The 21,790-nt window shown below is 45.4% G+C and overlaps 1 protein-coding gene across 1 annotated transcript in view; it reads left to right on the plus strand.

Annotated features, from left to right (window-relative positions):
* Positions 1–21,790, plus strand: part of JAK1 (Janus kinase 1) — a 201,539-nt gene that overhangs the window by 172,574 nt on the left and 7,175 nt on the right. Inside the window, exons 16-24 of the mRNA XM_077450546.1 lie at positions 416–551; positions 1,967–2,118; positions 7,401–7,551; positions 9,956–10,050; positions 12,893–13,085; positions 15,162–15,286; positions 16,132–16,304; positions 17,651–17,768; positions 20,296–20,406. Coding sequence (XP_077306672.1) covers positions 416–551; positions 1,967–2,118; positions 7,401–7,551; positions 9,956–10,050; positions 12,893–13,085; positions 15,162–15,286; positions 16,132–16,304; positions 17,651–17,768; positions 20,296–20,406 — 1,254 coding nt within the window. The remainder of the gene's footprint in view (positions 1–415; positions 552–1,966; positions 2,119–7,400; positions 7,552–9,955; positions 10,051–12,892; positions 13,086–15,161; positions 15,287–16,131; positions 16,305–17,650; positions 17,769–20,295; positions 20,407–21,790) is intronic.

Below are 21,790 nucleotides of genomic sequence, written 5' to 3' on the forward strand. Positions count from 1 at the left end.
TATACAATAGCAGTGACACTGGAACAAATTATCTGAATTTCCACTGATTCCTATGGGGAAACTCGCTTTGCTATATGAGTGCTTTGGATTACAAGCATTCTTCTGGAATGGATTATGCTCATAATCCAAGGTACTGCTGTACTCACAATTGAGGTGCACTACATACACACCCTCACCTGTCCTGGGAATAGTTTTGCAGCCTTTACTGCAGCTTAAAATGCAAATAATAAAAAAAAAAAAATCAAGATAATTGAGGAAATTTCCTTGAATGTTGATTTTAGATGGTAAAATGTCCAAAACTATAAACCCCCCCTTTTTGCACCTCATTTGATTGTTATATTTGGAATGCTCCGGTTATATTTGTGACTTCAGGGCTATCAGAATAAACCAGATGATGTCATGTTTTCTTCTACAGGAAGATAAAGACTTGGTGCACGGGAATGTCTGCACGAAGAACATTCTGCTGGCCAGAGAAGGGATAGATAATGACTGTGGCCCCTTCATCAAGCTCAGTGACCCTGGGATTCCTATAACTGTGCTGACCCACCAAGGTAAGAGCAGCGGTCAGTCTTGTGGGACAACTGCAAATAATTCTGCCCTTCAGAAAAAATAAAAGAAGCAGCAGCGCACACCCCTGTTCAACTATTCCTGGCTCGTTTAAAGTGCCAAGCTTGCTGAAGAATGTGACATGACTTGGGGGTCAGAGCGGGACCAGGGGATCCACTTTCCCAGAACTGTCAGATGCTGAGGATTCTCGGCAAGCTTCCATGTACCCGAATGCAGACAATGTGAGTTTGGGACCGCTCACACCACACGGATGTCTAATTGAGAGTATCGGCTGCATCCCAAGTGGCATGAGTGGAACCGCCTACATATGGATGCACAGAACACCCGCGCATTCCATGCAGGCACAACACGGCTCTCACACGGGTGTATGCGTCACTATCTCTGCGTCACCGAGGCCTAAAGATAGTTTAATCTGCTTATATTTTGCCTTACCTGGTTTCCTCCTCCCCCTCCCCCCCCCCCCCCCCCCCACGCAAATCAATATGCCATTTAAATTGGTAAATATCATTATATACCTTGTTTTATACCTGTGACTTAATTATTGGGCCTTGCCACTTCTCTATTAGAAATGAGCGCCGGCGTGTTGGCATGCTCCACGTGCAGAGCCCTCCAGGAATTCGGCGCAGCACTGCGCTAATCGCAGACAGTGAGATATTTCCCGATCTCTGCAGCCGCGCATCGTGGCAATGTCTCACTGCCTGTGATTAGCGCAGCGCTGCGCCGACATCCTGGCGGGCTCTGCACGTGGAGCATGCCAACACGCCGGCGCTCATCCTTATTCTCTATGCAGTGCAGGCAGATGATGGCTTGTGGGAGGGGCCCGCAGGGTTCTGTGCATAGCCTCCTAATTGAAAGAGGTGAGTCGGGCATGGTTAGGCTGGGGGAGGGGGGGGGAAGAGAAAGACGCTAGATGATGCTGGATGTCCTCCAGCTAGGCAATGAGCCAGGCTGTGACTTGCTGCAGTTTCTAATGCACACTGTGAGAAACTTGGTGTGCAGTGAAATAGGAGTAGGAATTTTTAGTACAGGACAGGAGCAGAGAAAGTTTGAGTTCAGGTTTAAGAAAGTGCAGATTGATGCTGCAGATTGATGTTTGTTATTTAAAAATAAAAAAATATAAAAACGACACTTTACAGCCCCTTTTTTAAAGCGGAGCTCTACCGAAAAAGAAGTTCCACTCAAAGTACTCCTACACTCCTTCCCTGCCACATTTGGCATGCGAGTTTCCATTCTTTCTTATGGGGAAATTTTGCTTTGATATACAAGTACTTTAGATTACAAGCATGTCTCTAGGACAAATTATGTTTGCAACCAAGGTTTTACTGTATATGGGATAGTTTTATATCTGTTGCTTGTTAAAAATGGGTGCGTTGGTCCTCATTTTTTATTTTTACCCTAGAACGTGTGGAAAGAATACCCTGGATTGCTCCAGAGTGTGTGGAAGATTCCCGAGGCTTGAGTGTAGCTGCTGACAAATGGAGCTTTGGAACTTCATTGTGGGAGATCTGCTTCAATGGAGAGGTTCCCCTGAAGGACAAGACTCTGGCGGAGGTATCGGTGACTGTTTTCCTCCTGTGCAATGTTGCTTGATGTGGTTAAAGAATATCTCCAATCCAGAGCTGATCATTTTTATATGTTGTTTCCGAGAAGTTAAATCACATATTGGTTGCTTAGATCACTTTTGGGGTGAGGTCTAGTAACCAGAATTCCCAGTTCCACAACCATTACAAGGCCTATGAAGGGTTGAAATATAAGCGTCGCGCCACTGCTAAGAGGTCCAAATACAACTTTATTCCATTGTTGGTGTAAATAATCTAGTTCTGAGGGCATACGGCTTCTACACCCCAGAGGATCTCCACAGTCTCCTTGGCTTGTAGTGTGATATAAAATATAAAAAGAGTTGAAATTGAAGTGCCACACCACTACTAAGAGGTTCAGATACAAATTTTTATTCCATTAAAGGTTGGGGTACAATTCAAGAAATAATCAACGCTTTTCAGGGGTCTACGCGCCTCCTTCAGGGCTTGACTGGCAACCAAATGAACAAACCAGTAGTGAACTGGACTTGCAATGGTATTTACTTCAGTGTGAGTTGAAAGCACAGGCCAAATCAGCAGCTTGTTTGGCAGCAACCATGCTACTAGTCCTCTTGGTTGCCAGTCAAGCCCAGATGAAGGGGGCACGTAGACCCCCAAAACACGTTGGCTATTTCTTGAATTGTACCCCCGACCTTTCAATGGAACAAAGCTGTATCTGGACCTCTTAGCAGCGGTGTGGTGTTTTAAATTTCATCACACTACAAGCCAAGGAGTCTGTGGAGATCCTCTGGGTTGTAGAAGCCGCCTGCCCAGGAACCAGATCATTCACACCAGTGGTTCTCATCCTCAGTCCTCAAGTACCCCCAATGGGCCATGTTTTGGAACTTCCCTTAGATAAAATACTGTAGCTCTTATCAATACCATGTGATTGATATTGATTTAAAGCAGCTGTGCAAAGTAAAGGAAAACCTGAAAACATGGCCGTTAGGCTCGGTTCACACAGTACGCGGCACGACTTGCAGCGCCGCGACCTGCCGCGACCTCAGCGGCAACTTGCAAAACGACTTCTGTATAGAAGTCAATGCAAGTCGCCCGAAGTCGCCGCAAAAGTAGTACAGGAACCTTTTTTCTAAGTCCGAGCGACTTGAGTCGCTCCTATTAGAACGGTTCCGTAGTACAGAACGGGGCGCGACTTGTCAGGCGGCGAAGTCGCCTGGACAAGTCGCCCCTGTGTGAACCGAGCCTGAGGGGGAACTTTAGGACTGAGGTTGAGAAACACAGATTTACACAAACATTAATACCTCAAGATCCCAATTCCAGTAAAATAAACAGGTCCAGTGCTATCTTTCAACTTTCCTCAACCATTACAAATCCTAAGGCTGGTCATACATTATACAATTTTCTTATTCAATTTCCTTTAGATTTACCTTCAACTATGTAGTGCAGGGGTCTCAAACTGGCGGCCCTTCAGCTGTTGCAAAACTACAAGTCCCATCATGCCTCTGCCTGTGGGAGTCATGCTTGTAACTGTCAGCCTTGCAATGCCTCATGGGACTTGTAGTTTTGCCACAGCTGGAGGGCCGCCAGTTTGAGACCGCCTGCTGTAAGGAAAAGGCCTGCCTGATTGCATACAAATTGAAAGCATTTTGGTTTGGCCTCAAATTTATATGGTTTTGGTAAATCTACAAGAAAATTGTATAGTCACGTAGTGATGGTGAACCTTGGCATCCCAGAGGTTTAGGAACTACATTCCCCATGATGCTCATGCACTCTGCAGTGTAGTTTAGCATCATGGGAAATGTAGTTCCAAAACATCTGGGGTGCCAAGGTTCACCATCACTTGTATAGTGTATGGCCTGCCTAAAGGTGTTACACTTCCCCAGCATAATGAGTAAGCTGAATTGGGGAGCTGATCCTCTCCAGCCAATGTTGCACTTGAATTCTCAGAAATAAGAATCCAAAGAGGTGACTGGTGAGCCGTGTATTGTACCTCCTATGGCACACAGTATATGTTCCTCCATGAAGAGGGCTGGCAGAACTTGCATGGAATAACTATATCTAAAGTTGGGAATGTGCATTCGGTTTTTGTTCATCCAAACCAGGAGTCTCCAAACTACGGCCCTCCAGTTCAGAAACTACAATTCCCAGCGTGCCTAGTCATGTCTGTGAATGTCAGAGTTTTATGCCGCGTACACACGAGCGGACTGTATGGCATACTTAGTCCATTGAAACACATTTCAGCGGACAGTCCGCTCGTGTGTGGGCTTCAGCGGACTTTTTCAGCGTGCAGTCCGGCGTACTAAGAATTTCGGATTTTTCGAAATTCTGTCCATCGTACTTTGGTTTCAGCGGACAATCCGCTCGTCAGTATGCTAGTTCGACGGACTAAGAATGGCGCATGCCCAGAAAGGATTTACACGGCGGAAGGGTGCTTTGCTGTGTTTTGGACTTCCTATTTCTAGTCCCGTCTAAGTACGCCATACAGTCCGCTCGTGTGTACGCGGCATTACAATACCTCATGGGACGTGTAGTTCTGCAACAGTTGCAGGGCCGTAGTTTGGAGATCCCTGGTCCAAACAATGGGTTGGGAGGGAAACAAAAAATAAAAAATCAACACAATGTTGTTGCAGGGATTTCTCCCACTGTTCTATTGTATTCTGACAGCAAGGGAAGCAACCCCACCTCTATGGCAGAATACACAAATCTGTGCTGCAGCTATTTGCTTTTGTTGAACAGACAGCGGAGCACACAGACTGAATTTCCATCCCTGCTTTCATCCTAACATGTGCGCCTATCTATACATCCTGAAAGCAGCCACTTTTCTTAGCAAGTGAAATTTCATTTGAAATATATTCCCCATAGCTGCTAAGGATATACATCCACTTTGTGTGCAGAAAATGCCCAGTTATTACCTTGTAAAAGCATCAGTGACATATTCACTGTGCTGTATATAGCCTGTGCAGAGGATAGAGCTGTGGGAGGGACCCAAAAGCTCCACCCACTACAGGCTGCCTGCAGAAAACTACAGGAGGGGGCGGAGACGAGACCGGTCACCCTGCACAAGGAGAGAGAGCAGAGCTGTGGGAGGGGCCTAGCAACTCCACCCACTATAGGCTTCCTGCAGAAAACTACAGGAGGGGGCGGAGACGAGACCAGTCACCCTGCACAAGCAGAGAGAGCAGCAGTGAGCGGTCTTTATTACAGGAAGGAAAAGTCTCACACTGGATTACTGCACAGATCTGGAAGAAATACACAAAGCACATGAGATTCAAGAAGAATATATATGAATGTATGTTGGGAACTAATGATTCCACTTTGACTTTTTGACATTTTTTGATGAATTGGCAGAGCAAGTTTTGGATTGACCTGGTGCGAGAAAGAATGAATGACCTGTATGTAGGAGTAAAGATACACTTTGTGGGCTCAGATTTTCCTGCTACAACTCGCCATGTAAGAGCACAGTGGTGGGTGGCGGCTCGAAGACTAAATACCCGTCCGTACACGTGATCAGAATATCGCCCCAAATATACCGCTTTCGAAGCAATCGTATGATAGTCTGATGGGTAGTACAGGGTTTTCAAGAGCCGATCATGACAGTTCATCCGATATTATTCGAAGGGACAAACATGAAAAATGTTCTCGTATGAAACCAGATCGCACGATTTTAATTTTCTTCAATACAGTTTTTGTCCGAAAATACAATACAACTCATGACATCGCTTTTTTTGTTGGGTCATTTGAGAATTTTCATAACTATAGTAACCTCTTCATTTTCGATACAAGATTAGCATGCAAAAAAAAACGTACGGTCATTCGTCAGATAATCTCATCGTGTGTACGAGGCATTAGATATTGGCCAGTTTTCATTGTTTATTCCACTTCTGGGTCTCTTATCTTCCGCAGGTAACAAATTACTAAGTGACTTTTATGGCCTAATGTTCATCCTATAACTTTTTATTGCCTCATTGAATTGGATTTAAAGTGGTTCTAATGTCTATTTTTTTTTTTTTTACTTTAATGCATTCTCAAGTTCCAGTCGTTTTTGTGTTTTATTAAAACTCAGCAGCTACAAAAAGTGTAGCTGCTGATTTTTAATAAACACACTCACCTGTCCCACAGTCCAGCGATGCGGCCGCCCAAACCCTGGGTTCTCTCCCTGGCATCACAAGTGTGGGGACCTGGCTGTGACAGCTCGCGGCTTCACAGCCGGGTGCGCACTGCGCATGCTCGAGTCACGTCGGGCAATCTTATGGGACTTGTGCTGTGTCCTAGAAGATTGCAGGGAGGGAGGTGGGAGAGGAGAACCTTTGCTCGAGTCGCCTAGGCGGCCCGAGCGGAATTGGGAGCTGGGTACCTGTCAAAACTAGGTGTCCTTTAAGCAGAACATCCACTTTTGGATTGGAACTCCGCTTTAAGGTTTTAAAAAAACAAAAAACAAAAAACGAAAAAAAAACACTATCTGTCCTAATCCCCCCGTCGCTAAAACGCCTGTCTTCATGTCAGCCCTCCCCTCGTTTCTGCTTTCACAAGGGAAACTATGAACAGTGGAGCTATAGCAGTGATGGTGAACCTTGGCACCCCAGATGTTTTGGAACTACATTTCCCATGATGCTCAACTACACTGCAGAGTGCATGAGTATCATGGGAAACGTAGTTCCAAAACATCTGGGGTGCCAAGGTTTGCCATCACTGAGCTATAGGCTCCTGCTACCGTCAGTCAAGTGTGTGTGTGTGTGTGTGTGTGTGTATATGTGTGTATATGTGTGTATGTGTGTGTGTGTGTGTGTGTATGTATATATATATATATATATATATATATATATATAATATAAATTTCTCCAAAACTGGTTTAGAGGCACTTGCGGGGGGAGGGGAATCAAAAACAGCAGAGTTTTTATTATCAACATTTCAATGTATCTCAGTCCATCTTTTTCTAGAGGAGAGGAAGATGGACTGAGCTTCATCGAAACGTTGACAATAAAAACTCTGCTGTTTTTGATCTTCCTCCTCTGCGAGACCCGTGCGTGCCTCTTAAACACCATTTTGGATTTATATGGATTTCTTTGTGAGCACCTGGGCATTTATTTCAAGTATAGAGCGCCGTGCCTACCCTTGGATCTATCTCAGCTAATTTTTCAGCAAAGCAGCTAAGCATAGTTCTGACTGCAGTAAATACAGGACATTTATACAAAAAGCGGACTTATGGTTATTCTGTTTGTTGTTGTTTTTTTTCCCCCTCCATCATTGCCTATACTTGAGTTTAATCAGGTTGTTTTTTTTGTGTCCGTTTTGCAGAAAGAGAGGTTTTACAAAGGATGCTTCATGCTGACCAAACCGTCTTGTGAAGAGTTGGCCAACTTGATCATCAACTGCATGAACTACGACTCCAACAGGCGGCCATTCTTCCGAGCCATAATGAGAGAGATCAATCAGCTGGAGGAGCAGAGTGAGTCTTGGGGTTCTCCTTTATGTAGAGCTCTGATCAGAGATCATTCCTGAAAGTGGAACTTTATGTAAAAAAAACAAAAAAAAAAAACGTGAAGATGCCGGCGTTTTAATACAGAAGAAACATAATGTCGCGTCTGCATTACAGGACAAGTTGGGCCAAAGCTCTTTTTGGTCCTCACAGGAGTGCACTTCGTTCTGCACTTCGTTCTGCACTTCGTTCTGCACTCCTGTGACCCGTATTCAGCTGACAGCCAGGTAAAGTCCACTGTCCACTAACGTCACTCAGCTGGCTCTGAAGGGATCCTGATTTTAAAGGGTAACTCCACTTTTTCATGGGGGAAAAAAATAGCGATAAACTAATATAGTGTATACAAGTCATATTGTAATTGAATGTTATTAAAAATGACCTTTCCTTTTCAATGTGCAGCTGCTGTAATTTTCCGTAAATGCAATATGGCTACCAGGGGATGTTCTGTACACAGAATGTGTACAAAATGCCCCCCAGAAACAGTTTCCTGCTTGTGCGATTGGCTGATTTTCCCAGAAGTCTGTACTAACATATGTCAGATTTCAGGCATCCCCTGCAACATAAATGTCCCATTTTTGGTGAACTGCTCCCTATAGGAAACCATGTCTAAAGGGATGCAGGCCCAGCAGCTTTCCTCATTGGTGCCCTGCAGGTGCAGCCACTGATTGATGATTATGAAACCACTCCCATTCCCATAAATTCACTTTCTCACATGGACACAGACAAACAAACAGCTATTTCCCCAGAATAACAAAAGGCTGGAATCCGTAACAAAGTTTGTTAAAATCCTTGCAATGTAGATCACCCGGAGGGGAATGCTTTTTTTTTTTTTTTTTTTTTCAACAAAAGTGGAGTTACTCTGAAATGTTGGGAGGTACCCAGATGCCTGACCAATAGCTGGCTCAGCCTCTGGGCACACCGCTGAGATCCTGAGCCAGTCACTCCCGCCCCCTCACAGCCCAGCGCTCCAGTGCCCGTCTCACTGAAGACAGAGGACTGAGTGATCAGCGGTCTTTGATCGCGCAGCTCTCCGTCTTAGAGGTGGCGGTGGACCGAGGCAATCCACCTAGGTGATTATATAACTCCTTTTTTTTTAATCCTGAACTTCTCTTTTATATATTCTTACCTGCCTGTTTGCAATAAAAAAAAAACTAAGAAAAAGAGGCCCCAGGGATAGTACAAGTAAGGGTTTTAGTGAGTATCAATGAAGTAAAGAAGTATAGAAAATGTAAGAAAAATAATTATTATTTTTCTTACATTTTCTATAATTCTTTAGTTCATTGATACTCACTAAAACCCTTACCCATACTATCCCTGGGGCCTCTTTTTCTTAGTTTTTTTCGATTTTTCTGGGATGTGGTTTGGGTTATGTTATTGCTGGTAGGGCATTTCCATTTCTCTTGCCTGTTTGCAATGTGCACTGCGCTGATGGACGAGTTGAATGAACTCCCCAATGTAAGAACATCATTTTGGCACATGCTGGAAAAATCACACTCAAATCGGACATGCCGTCATGTGTCAAATGAATAGATTAGTATGTATCTCTGGTAGATTGTTCCAGGAGGCACTAATTAGGCAGTTATTTAGAAATGTATGCAATTTCTGGCATTCGTCTTTGTGAATCACTCCCAATGCATATGAACTGGACTGGAAGGAATATGCAATATATTTAGTGCTTTGGCCACCTTAATGGTAAAGCACAGAGCTGATCAGCTGCTGACAAACTCTGCGCTTTAACATTTAAAACAGAACTACGCCCTCCCGTCCTTTACAGCCAAGGAAGCCACCATCTTGGCCTCTGTTTGATCTGCAGTTGCCAGGGTGCTGCGTATGTGATCAGCTAGGACACGGGACTTTTGAAGGCTTGACAGTTCAGTTGAGAGCTAACATAAGGACACTAGGATCTGTGACAGTTATTTTCTCTTATCTTGTCATTAAAAGCTAAACTCGGAGAAAGGGATTTTATGGCGAGCACACAAAAATCCACCACCGGGGCTCCTCCTCTTTGGCAAGTCCCCCCCATAGAAAGTCACATTCTATGGGACACTCGTGTTGGCTTGCTCCCAAGCCACCCTGTCTGCGTCTATTGACACAGGCAGCACTGCTTGGGTTGGTCCCGCTTGCCACTCTCTCGGCACAAAATTTGATTGACAGCAGCGGTAGCCAATGGCACTGGCTGTTGTCAGTCTGCCCTGTGCGTAGGGCGAGAGCCACTGTTTTCCTGCACAGTGCTGGATCAAGAATGGGCTCAGGTATGTATACGGGGGGTGGGGGGGGGGGGGGGTGGAAGGGTGGATTCTGTGACACAGAAGTTTTTTTTATCTTAATGTATAGAAAGCATTTTACTTTAATCCTCTCTCCTCTTGTTCTTCAGATCCAGACATTGTTACAGAAACCTCAGTTTCTACAGAAGTCGATCCAAGTTTGTTCGAGAAGAGGTTCCTGAAGAGAGTTCGGGACTTGGGAGAGGTAAAGCTGAAGAAATCCCAGAAGCATAAGGGCTCTTTTCACAAGGTGCCGGATATGTCTTTGCTCAGCAGGTCATCCCTCTGCTGAGTGGAGTGAGCGGATGACAAGTCTGTGTCTGCTCCGCTTACGCTGAGCAGTCACTGGCACTGCCCGCTCTGCTCTATGGGCAGTCCAATGTAAACGGACCGTCTGTCCGTTTTACACCCAGCTGCCGTCCGAACTGATCTGGCCAGCCAGAGGGCAATGGATCCCCTTCCATTTTTTTTTTTTTTTTTTATCGGATCGGACCCAGAGGTAGCTGGGTGTAAACTGACAAAAGTCAGTTTACATTCATCACTCCATAGAGAAAAATGGAGGGTCCGATCGGATCTGGCTAAAGAACAGACAGCTGGACCTGATTGGATCTCTCGTGTGAAAGGGGCCTTACTCCTAATGTGCTGAGGTGACATGAGCTGCATTGCACTGCAAAGAAGTGTATGGGCATTGTCGTTCGTTTTTAATGGTACCAGAACACACTTGCAGTAATGCATGTGTAATTTCTACTGCGTTGGGGCCCAGCAGTGCCACAGTGCAGGATAAATACATTGTGGCACATGCATTAGTGCTTTATAGTGTGGACGGGACACCCAACCAGATGATTGTCAACCTGATCACCTCATACACACCCACACCTATATTGTGTAGAGTAATAAACCATAGCAGTGCAGTGCAGCATCTGATGAATTGTATGTTTAAATGTCAAACTGAAACTTGCAAACAAATGATCAGTGAGTATTTATATTGAAAGATTCTGAAACTCTCCTGAGACGTGCAAAGTTGCTATGTGAATGCTTCTCACTTCTGACCTTGTAACCGATAATGCCAGGGATCTGCAAATTGTTTTTCCTGTAAAGCTGAATCTCTTATGCACTTTGCCTTCATTCCACTCTGGCTTCCTCATTGTAGAGATAGCGGCAGGGCCCGGGGGAGTGTTTGTGTTGGGGGGGGGGGGGGGGGGGGGGAGTGTGAGTTATAATATCCGCTGTTTGGGTCGGGTGGCTCTTTAATGAATGCAGAACAGATTTGTTTTAAATATGAATTCCGTTTCTGGATATTTTCTACATGGCTACATTGGTCGAGCTTGGCCCAATGTAAACATGTGCATACTGTACCTGGCTGATGCCCCTGGAAACTGGAAATTCCTGCAATAGACATAGCTACTCCATTCAATATATTTTATTATTTTTTTAATGAACTTCTGTACTGAGCTGTCGGCCTGATGCATTGTGAACACAGGAGATCTGCCTCTCAGCATGGACGCCATTCAGAGAACGTTTTGCATGTTCTGAATTAATGTAAAGCATTTCCTAATTGGACGAGGTGGAGAGGAAGACCTCACCGTCACCAAACGGAGAACACTTTGCATTCATTATATAGTGCCCAGGCTAAGAGGCTGATCTCCTGTGTTCAGAATGCAGAAGGGCAGCATGGGACCCGGAATCTGTGGGAGATCACTGGAGTGGTGGTCTCTACTACACCAATTTTCTTCTTCCATGGGATCGGCCAGGTATGTTGTATATTTAGTTATATTGGTCCAGCTTGGAGCAATTTAACGATTTAAAAAAAATCTATACCTGGAATTCATCTTATAATGAGGAGCTCCAGTCTTCCCCAAAACAATTAAGTCAGCAGCTACAAATACTGTTAAATATAAAGTCACCTGCCCACCTGTCCAGGCATCCAGCAATGTCAGCACCCGAAGCCGGTTCTTCAGTCGGCTTCGGGCGCCGGCATCTTTACTAAGAGAAACAGACAGTGAAACCTTCAGGCTTCACAACCGATTTTCCTACTGCGTGTGTGCGAGTCTTGCTGCACTTTCTGAAATGGTCCCGCCGTCTTCTGAGACCTGTGTGTGTCCCAGAAGGCAGCCGGGGTAAGGAGGAGGAGGGGCCGGACATACTTGGAGATTGCTATGGAAGTGGGAGGAGGGGGTACCTGTCAAAACCAGGTACTCGCTCTTAGAGCTGGGTGATTTTCTTAAAAAGAAAATAATAATCTGCGATTTAAAAAAAATAAAAAATAAACTTGATTCACGATTCGAATCGGGTTTCTTTTTATGGACACCGCGCCGGTCCTGAGGATCTGCGGGCAGGAGTTTTTAGGCAAGGGCACGGCTTCGTCCTAGTCCGCGGCGTCCGTCCTCGCAGACTAGGCCGAAGCTGCGGCCTCGCCTAAAAACTCCTGCCCGCAGATCCTCAGGACCGGCGCGATGGTAAAAAAAAAATCGATTTTGGTTAAATTTTGAATCTATTTGAACTCTCAACTCAATTCAAGATTTAAATGGATTTTTTTCCCCAGCCCTACCCACTCCCCCAAAAAGTGCCAAAAGTGGTAGTGGAGGGGTGTGAAGAAGCAGAGTTTCCCCCTTTTTGGGTCCGCTTTAAGGACCTGGCTAGTAGTAGAAATACATTACAATATTTTATTGTATCTCATCATGAGTAGTGATTACTGTAAAAGTTACATATGTGTATACTTAGTAACAAGTCAGTTTTTATTTTTTAGTTATAAAGAAATGTAAATATCAGAGGTGCAGTACATTTCAGTGGATAAACTGCCCCCCCATGTGGGATTGGCCCCCCTAGTCATTTCCTTTATTACATGCTTCTAGCACCACCATGGGGCCGTTTCATGTATACTAAGATCTATCATTGTGACTAAAACTGCAGCCCTGCTAGATATGTTTGCAGATGAGCAGTGGAGTGACATTAATTGCTTATATGCCCTGGCGATATCCCTCCTGTGCCTCTGTTTTCCTGATCTGGCCGTGTGTTTCTAGAAGTCTCATCTCCTCTGTTGTCTGCAGGGTCACTTTGGTAAAGTGGAGCTGTGCAGATATGACCCGGAAGGTGACAACACTGGGGAGTTGGTGGCGGTCAAGTCGCTGAAGCCTGGAACCGGAGGGACTCATATAGCTGACCTGAATAAAGAAATCCAAATTCTGCGCAATCTTTACCATGACAATATTGTGAAGTACAAGGGGATCTGTGCCGAGGATGGTAAGTCCTTTTTATAGTTTCCCTCGCCACCCTGGCTTCTGTATGTAGCACTGCAGTGGTAAAACATCTCTGCTGTAGTGTGTGTGTCCGTGTGTGTCCGTCTTCACCCACATTGATGGCACTATCAACTACCGGACTTCACTCACAACTTGGCTGCCCGGTGGCTCCACTTTGTTTCCTGCCATTGATTTGGTGCCAGTTTGCCAAATCCAACTAGATTTCTGTATTCTTATTTTTTTTTTACATTTTATTTTAGTTTTGAAGTGATTTAAACATGTAAAAATGCAAATCGGGTGCTCCCTGTTCTGACACTTCTTCTTGGAGCTCCCTGCGACCTTGCCTACCAAGACTAGAGTATGAAAGGGAGGTTACACGACACACACATATTTATAGCGGGAGTCCGCCGGGACTCCGCGTTTTTTTTTTTTTTAAAAGCCAGCAGCTACAAATACTGCAGCTGCTGACTTTTAAAATAGTGACACTTACCTGTCCAGCGCGCCCGCGATGTCGGCACCCGAAGCCGATCTGTAGATCGTCTCTCGGGTGCTGCCGCCGCCATCTTGGGTATGGGAATCAGGAAATGGAGCCTTTCGGCTTCATTTCCCGGTTCCCTACTGCGCATGCGCGAGCCGCGCTGCGCAATAAGGATGGTCCCCGCTGCCTCTGGGATCTGTGTGTTTTCCCAGCAGGCAGCGGGGCACTTGCGGAAAGGGGCGGGCACTTGCGGAAAGGGGCGTAATCTACGCCCCTTTCCGCAGAGAGCTATCCCGGAAGTGGGTGCAGTTACCTGGATTATCCAGGTAACTGCACCCCCCTCCCCCCTGAAAGGTGCCAATTGTGGCGCCGGAGGGGGGGAGGATTCCGATGAGCAGAAGGTCCATTTTAGGGTGGACCTCCGCTTTAAGAAGTAGTCCTACACACACTGCCACGCCGACTATTAGGCCTCATGCGCGCTGGATGTTAAAATAAAGTTATAAAAACGCCGGTAGCTTTGCAGTGAGCTTTCCTACTTTTTTCAACGTTTTTTTGCAATAACGTTTTTAGTGTTTTTTCCACGTTAGCACTTTTCTTTTTTTTTTTTCTTTTTTTTTTTCTTTCAATGGATCAAAAACGTTAAATGCTGGTGAGCTACATTTTTGAACGTTTACCGACGTTTATCACCATTAGAGAGTTTTTACAGCTGAAAAACGTCTCTCAGAACCCACTATGTTTTATTTTTTTGTTTTTTACTGCTCAAAAACGGCACTGCCCAAAACTGCTGATGACAGCCTGTGTGTGCATGGACACATAGGATAACACGATGGGGAGTTTAATGACTATAGAAAAAAAATGTCTACAGCCAAAAATAGCTGCTGTAAAAACGTCCAGTGTGCATGAGGCCTTACGGGCTGAAAAAAAAAAGTTTGCCGCTCCATCCCTTTCTGCTCATTCCTATGATGAGTTTCCTCACTGGTCAGTAGGAATGTGCAGGCGGCAGGAATAGGTAGACAAGCTTTAGCACTATGAAGAATTGCCAGAGTTTTACCAGTCAGAATAGCCCGAGGATCAGCTGTAAAGGCAAAGATGGTATCTTCAGCTATGGTATACCTGATGGCGGGCCTTATCATTTCTTACTTTAAATCTGGAACATAAAGCGCTTTTTTTTTCTCTCTCTTATTTACTTTTAAATACAACAGCTGCAATCTGGTTGCCCAAAGCGATAGACACATCCCATTCTCTGCTTCTGTTTATTAGCAGTAAGGATGAGCTCAGGCGTGTTCGCATGCTCCACGTGCAGAGCCCACCAGGAAGTCGGCGCAGCGCTGCGCTAATCACATGCAGTGAGACATTGTCCCGATGTGTGGCTGCTGAGATCGGGCAATGTCTCACTGCCTGTGATCAGCGCAGCGCCGACTTCCTGGCGAGCTCTGCGCGTGGAGCATGCGAACACGCCTGAGCTCATCCCTGATTAGCAGTGCCATTATGTGAGTATTGTAGCCATATAAAAGGAACTGTAGTATTTGCAGGCCAGCTCTCCATTGGTTGCTCTGCTTGCTACTCACGCTTGCTCATATGTTGGGATTGTTCTGTTTGCAGGAGGCAGCGGCATTAAACTCATTATGGAGTATCTGCCATCAGGGAGTCTCAAGGAATATTTACCGAGGAACATTAGCAAGATAAACCTCAAGCAGCAGTTGCAGTATGCCGTTCAGATTGCCCAGGTACAGTAACCGGCTTCACAGTATTTTGCTCTTTATTTCATTGTTTTATGGCCAGCTGAACATGGCGATTTCATATGTACCTGCCATGTATTCACACCAACGTTCATAGATCAGAGAACTAAATGCTTTGGCTTTCTTCTTGGTCTGGTCACATATCTTTGATCCTAATGGGCTTTGAAAGCCATATGGGGCAAAGTAACAGGTTTTCTTACCTGAGCCTCTTCCTACTTTCCTATATTAAAGCAAGACCTTTCCCTTCAAAACATTGGAAGCATGTTTGCTTACAGATCTGCAGTAAACACATTACACTTGTATTTCAAAATGCCTTCATTTATGCAAACTTACTATTTCTTTATCTTCAATTCCACCTCTCCTGAGGCATTGCTGACACAGCCAGTGCCTTCTAGCTGCCGCCCCCTGGGAGGACTGTGCTTGTGCCTTCCTTCAAATCTTATCAGATCTCGGGAAACGGTCCATCCAATTATTATTTTTTTAAATAAAAAAACGTGTTAACGCTAGATCTGGTGTGGACATCACTGGTGGGCCGACCCCGAGGAGAAGGAGCTGGCTACCGATGACGTTAGTTTTTAAAGTGGATTTTCAGCTTGGGGTGGACAGCCCAATGCAAATTGGGGACATGGACCTTTTTGAAGCAAATAACAATAGGAATATTGAATTGGGAAAATTTTACACATTGCTTTGTTCACAGAACACACGAATATTTGTGCGATTAGTGAAGCTCCAATCGCATTCCCCCGATCCCCTGTGAAGCTGGCCCTTGTGCATTGCCTACTCGTGTGTCTTCACAAGTATTTCTCTCACCCTTTCCTCTTGTGACCGTACAGGGGATGGATTACCTGGGTTCACGTCAGTACGTCCATCGAGATCTCGCCGCCAGAAATGTCCTGGTAGAAAATGAGCACCGGGTGAAAATAGGCGACTTCGGTTTAACCAAAGCCATCGAGACGGACAAGGAGTATTACACGGTGAAAGATGACCTGGACAGTCCAGTGTTCTGGTAAGAGTTCTATGCTATCCTTTTTATATTCAATTTTATGACCTCCCATTAAAAAAATATGTGCTGCAGCACTTGGTGTATCTGAGCTTTACCGTTCGCTGTGACATTCACACGGGGTGTACATAAGCGTACCGCCATGGAGGGCCATGTTTACGTATGTACCCCCTTGCGTGAATAAAGGCTAAGTCCCACAAATAACCTGCTGTTCCTGTCAGTGAAGTCCACCTAATGCAGCTTTCTGTGATAGGGTGGCAACAATGCTGCACTGCTCCTGAATTGGTGTCACTCTCGTGTTGGCTGTGCTTGCTTGCACTACATTGGGAGGATATGATGCAGGGGGTTTGGCTATCTGTGTTGTTACTGCTGATTTGCAAGCTTGACCACACCTATTCCCGCCCACTGCTTTATTAAATAGCAGCACTGTTGTTGAAACCCTCCCACTGTGATCTGCAGTGCCTGGGAGGGGGAGCATGTGAGACACAAAGCGGATTTGGCTTAAAAAAAAAAAAAAAAAAAAAAAGGTTGAGAAACATTGCTCTATAGACCAGCGGTGGTCAGCTTTCTTCTTTTGGAGGCCTAAAGCGCAGCCCTCAACATCACCAAAGGGCCACACATAAAATTCAGTGAATATTTACTTTGAGGAACAGCAGACCCACAACAGGCTAGAGAGGTGGTCCGAGCCTGCGGACCTGGCTCAAGAGGCGGTCTGAGCCTGCGGACCTGGCTCAAGAGGCGGTCCGAGCCTGCGGACCTGGCTCAAGAGGCGGTCCGAGCCTGCGGACCTGGCTCAAGAGGCGGTCCGAGCCTGCGGACCTGGTCCAGGAGGCGGTCCGAGCCTGCGGACCTGGTCCAGGAGGCGGTCCGAGCCTGCGGACCTGGTCCAGGAGGCGGTCCGAGCCTGCGTACCTGGTCCAGGAGGCGGTCCGAGCCTGCGGACCTGGTCCAGGAGGCGGTCCGAGCCTGCGGACCTGGTCCAGGAGGCGGTCCGAGCCTGCGGACCTGGTCCAGGAGGCGGTCCGAGCCTGCGGACCTGGTCCAGGAGGCGGTCCGAGCCTGCGGACCTGGTCCAGGAGGCGGTCCGAGCCTGCGGACCTGGTCCAGGAGGCGGTCCGAGCCTGCGGACCTGGTCCAGGAGGCGGTCCGAGACTGCGGACCTGGTCCAGGACGCATTACATGAGACTGCTGGAAATTATTGCAATAATTGGGCAACACAGATTAGTGTCTGCAGGGGCCTGAGGGCTGCACAGAAAGTGCCAATGCTCTGTAGGTTGGGCACTAAGGCTATAGTGGCCCCAGTATATGCTGAGTTTAAGGTACATGATATGATATGGTGTCTTGTGTTCCAGGTATGCTCCAGAGTGTTTGCTGCACTGTAAATTCTACATCGCCTCGGACGTCTGGTCATTTGGAGTGACGTTATACGAAATTCTGACCTACTGCAACTCAGATCACAGCCCAATGGCGGTAACGTTAATCTATATTATTCATGATTTAACCAGCTCAGTAATTTAAGGCTAAACTTGTTGCAAATTAAATGTTTGTAAATTAGGAATTGGGGTTCTGTGTATAAAATATATTCACAGTACCGATGTCTTATTCGCATAGGAACCACAAAAGTTTCAGACGTTTTTATAAAATGATCTCCTATGATCGTCAGCAGTATAGTTCTGATACAATTCAATCAATTAAAAACCCACAAGATGGCGCTGACGCTCATAGAACTTAATCATAACCATCTTTATTTTACCGATCAGTGTCATTTCTGACTGGTCAATATGCACAACCAGTCACTATTTAAAGTAACCCTGTCAAAATTTTCCTACACAGGGTGTAGTGCCCAAAAGTTACTTCCAGGTTATCCCCACAATGTCTAGTTACAATACTCCAAAATCCAGGTTGAGGACGACCACGCCAGGGAGCAGCAAAGAGAAGAAGCAGATACAACAATTGAAGGGGAAAAAAAAAGTGCTAGCAAGAAACAAGTCATTCCTACCACAGCAGAGCTGTAGAAAAGATGTGCATCTTCCTAGGACCCTAGAAAAATAAAAATAAAACAGCCATGCTGCTAGTAGAGAGATTATCCTGGGCTGTCCTACACTTTTTACCAGTGTTTAACCTTCAGGGTATACTGCCACCTACAGGAAGTTTGAAGACCTCCTGTGCCCCTTTGGTGGTTATTTTTTAATAGATCAGCCTCTGTACTTCTATTGTGACGGGTGCTGCTGACCTGGAACAAGCATGCAGATCCGGAGTTCTGATTTTCATTTGGTGACTCAAAAAGTGTTGCGATCAAGCCAGCCAGGCAACTAGTATTTTCAGCTGGTCACAAATGGCAGCTCCCGAAATAGGACTCGCAGGTTTCCTTTTAGGTCCTCTCCACTAAGGGGCCAATATTGGGTACCGTGCTCCTCCTTGGAATGTCACAGCTGAACCAACAACGTTCTTCTTCTGTAATGCAAAACGTTTTTCCCTTTTACCTTCCTGGTTGTTCTCCAAGCGTCCACTAATAGAATTATATATGTTTGTTTTGTTTTTGAATCTTTATATTTGTTTATCTTAATATTTAGGAACACAGCAGTTAACTCTCTTCGACATTTCATTTCTGCAGTATGACAGGTTGTTGAAATGCAGGGACACTGATATATGGAGGATATTATTGGTCGTCACATCTGCTCATCATAATATAACTAGTTAAAGAGGAAGTAAACTCTCCCACTCTGATGCTTCTTTTCATTTAGTCCATTATAATAAGTCATTATCAGACTATAGCCACTGTAATCCAGCCCAAATCGCATGTTACTTACTGTTTAAAGAAACTTTAAAAAACTTGTTTGCAGGGGTTAGGCAGCGTCATCTTAATGCGGCGTTCCACCCTAAAGTGGAACTTCCGCTGATCGGAACCCTCCCCCCCCCTCCGGTGTCACAATTGGCACCTTTCAGGGGGGAGGGGGGTGCAGATACCTGTCAAAGACAGGTATTTACACCCACTTCCGGGCATAGACTCCCACGGGAGTCTATGCCTCTTCCTGTCCCTGCGCGCTGTCTGCTGGGACACACACGGGTCCCAGAGACAGCGCGGACAATTCCTATTGCGCTGTGCGACTCGCGCATGCACAGTAGGGAACCGGGAAGTGAAGCCGCTTCGCTTCGCTTCCTGATTCCCTCACCGAGAATGGTGGCCGAGAGCCGAGCGATCGATCGGCCTCGGCTGCCGGCATCACTGGACCCCGGGACAGGTGAGTGTCCATTTATTAAAAGTCAGCAGCTGCAGTATTTGTAGCTGCTGGCTTTTAATATTTTTTTTCCACAGTGCAGTCCCGCTTTAAGTATTGTTTTCTCAGTCCATAGTGGAGTGTGTTTCCACCCTTACATTGAGCACTTCCTGTACTGTTAACCAAGCCTCCTTCTCAATCCAACGTTTCTATGACAACCCTGCTTCCCTGTTCATAGCTGACTTGTTTATTTCATAGTATTTACTTGTGCTGATTACCTAGTGTTTGCCTGTATGAGTCCTACCAGCTTCAGCTGATAAGACTGCAGTAATGCTGTCCAATTCCCTGGTTTACACTGTATGTGAGGTCACATGGTGTGCAGGAGGAAGCTCTGAGTGATTAGCAGCCTCCTGGGAGTTCAGTGCTGTGCTGTAGGAAGTCCTGATAACAGATAGATAAGACATAGAGAGTGTGCCATAAATCAGGGGAGATCTGGGCATGCTCAGTGACATCATTCTAAAGAACAAAGAGGATTACAACAATACTAAGCAAGTAAGGAGATATCTACAAGCAGTGTTCATTGGGGTTTTTTATGCTGATTCACATGGGACAAAGTTGTATGGGAGGGTTTACAACCACTTTAAGAATATTGCTTTGAGATTCTGTCATTTAGTATAAATTATGTTTTCTTTTGAAGCCATCGAATATTTCTGTATGGCTTGAATTATACTTATAGCATTTTTTTCTTGTAATAATGTTATTTGTTTCCCCCTCATTAGATGTTCCTAAAAATGATCGGACCCACACAAGGTCAGATGACTGTGACCCGACTTGTGCGTGTGTTGGAGGAAGGAAAGCGTCTGCCCAACCCTACAAATTGCCCCAATGAGGTACAGACCTTTGCTGCACTGCTCAAAAAAAAAAAAAAGTTTTTTTAAAGAAGAACTGCAGTCTGCTCATACAATTTGTAATAAAAAAACATCTTTGTGGGTTGCGTAAAAAGGGGGCACTAAATAAATGTACACTATGGTTAAATAGCATAAACATAAAGTACAATAGTGTTGTGCAATCAACAATAATAATAAAGTGCTTAATCTAAACTATAAGCAGCAACAAAAAAAAAGTCCATAAAAGATGTCAAGTGATTCAGATCTTTACACCATGGGGACGATTTATGGATGAACACACCCAGTGGGTAAAGGTAAGTAGCCTACTTGCCAAATTACCATGACCCCTTTAATTGAAAAGACAGGTCAGGCGAAACTTGGTTTGGTTTAAGATGCCGGGGTCAATAGGACACGCCTGGGGAACACTCTTCCTTGTAGTTGGTTAGAAAAAAATGAAAAAGGACAGGACCCTAGTGTAATTCCGTTTATTAAAATGTAAAGTTAAAAACAGAACAGCCAAATGGCCTCTTACTTTAGATGGTGCCTTGCCTCGGCACTACAGGAAAACTGCATAGCATTATATGCCAGGTAAGTTTGTGCGACAGCCGTCTCACTTGCGCTGGGTTGGCGTGTGCGTTCCACCGCCTGGAAGCCGGAGGTAAACAGACCGGGAAAAGCCTCGATGTACATTTTGTCGTATATGACGTTGAAGTGTGACCAGGAAAGGCCTCGACGTACGTTTCGTCATATGGCGTCGAAGCGTCATACAACGAAACGTACATCGAGGCTTTTCCCCGTCACTTGTTTACCTCTGGCCTCCAGGCAGGGGAACGCAAGCCAACCCAGCGCAAGAGAGACGGCTGTTGCACAAACCTACCTGGTGTATAATGCTATGCAGTTTTCCTGTAGTGCCGAGGCAAGGCACCACCTAAAGTAAGAGGCCATTTGGCTGTTCTGTTTTTAACTTTACATTTCAATAAATGGAATTACACTAGGGTCCTGTCCTTTTTCTGACCAACTACGAGGAAGAGTGTTCTCCAGGCGGGTCCTATTGACTCCAGAATCTTAAACCAAACCGAGTTTCACCTGACCTATCTTTTTAATTAAAGAGGTCATGGTGATTTGGCAAGTAGGCTACTTACCTTTACCCACCGGGTGTGTTCATCCATAAATCGTCCCCATGGTGATGGTGTAAAGATCTGGATCACTTTACATCTTTTATGGACATTTTTTTTGTGATACTACCGATTCAAATTCGCTTCTTATAGTTTAGATCAGTGATTCTCAACCAGGGTTCCTCCAGAGGTTGTAGGGGTTCCTTCAGCATTGGGCAATTTCTGCCTCTCAGATAAGTTCCCACCGACACCATTGATCTTTTTAGCTCTCT

The sequence above is a fragment of the Lithobates pipiens genome, unplaced genomic scaffold (genome assembly GCF_037356315.1).
Source record: "Lithobates pipiens isolate NorthernLeopardFrog02 unplaced genomic scaffold, aLitPip1_a1.2 Scaffold_23, whole genome shotgun sequence".
Lineage (NCBI taxonomy): Eukaryota > Metazoa > Chordata > Amphibia > Anura > Ranidae > Lithobates > Lithobates pipiens.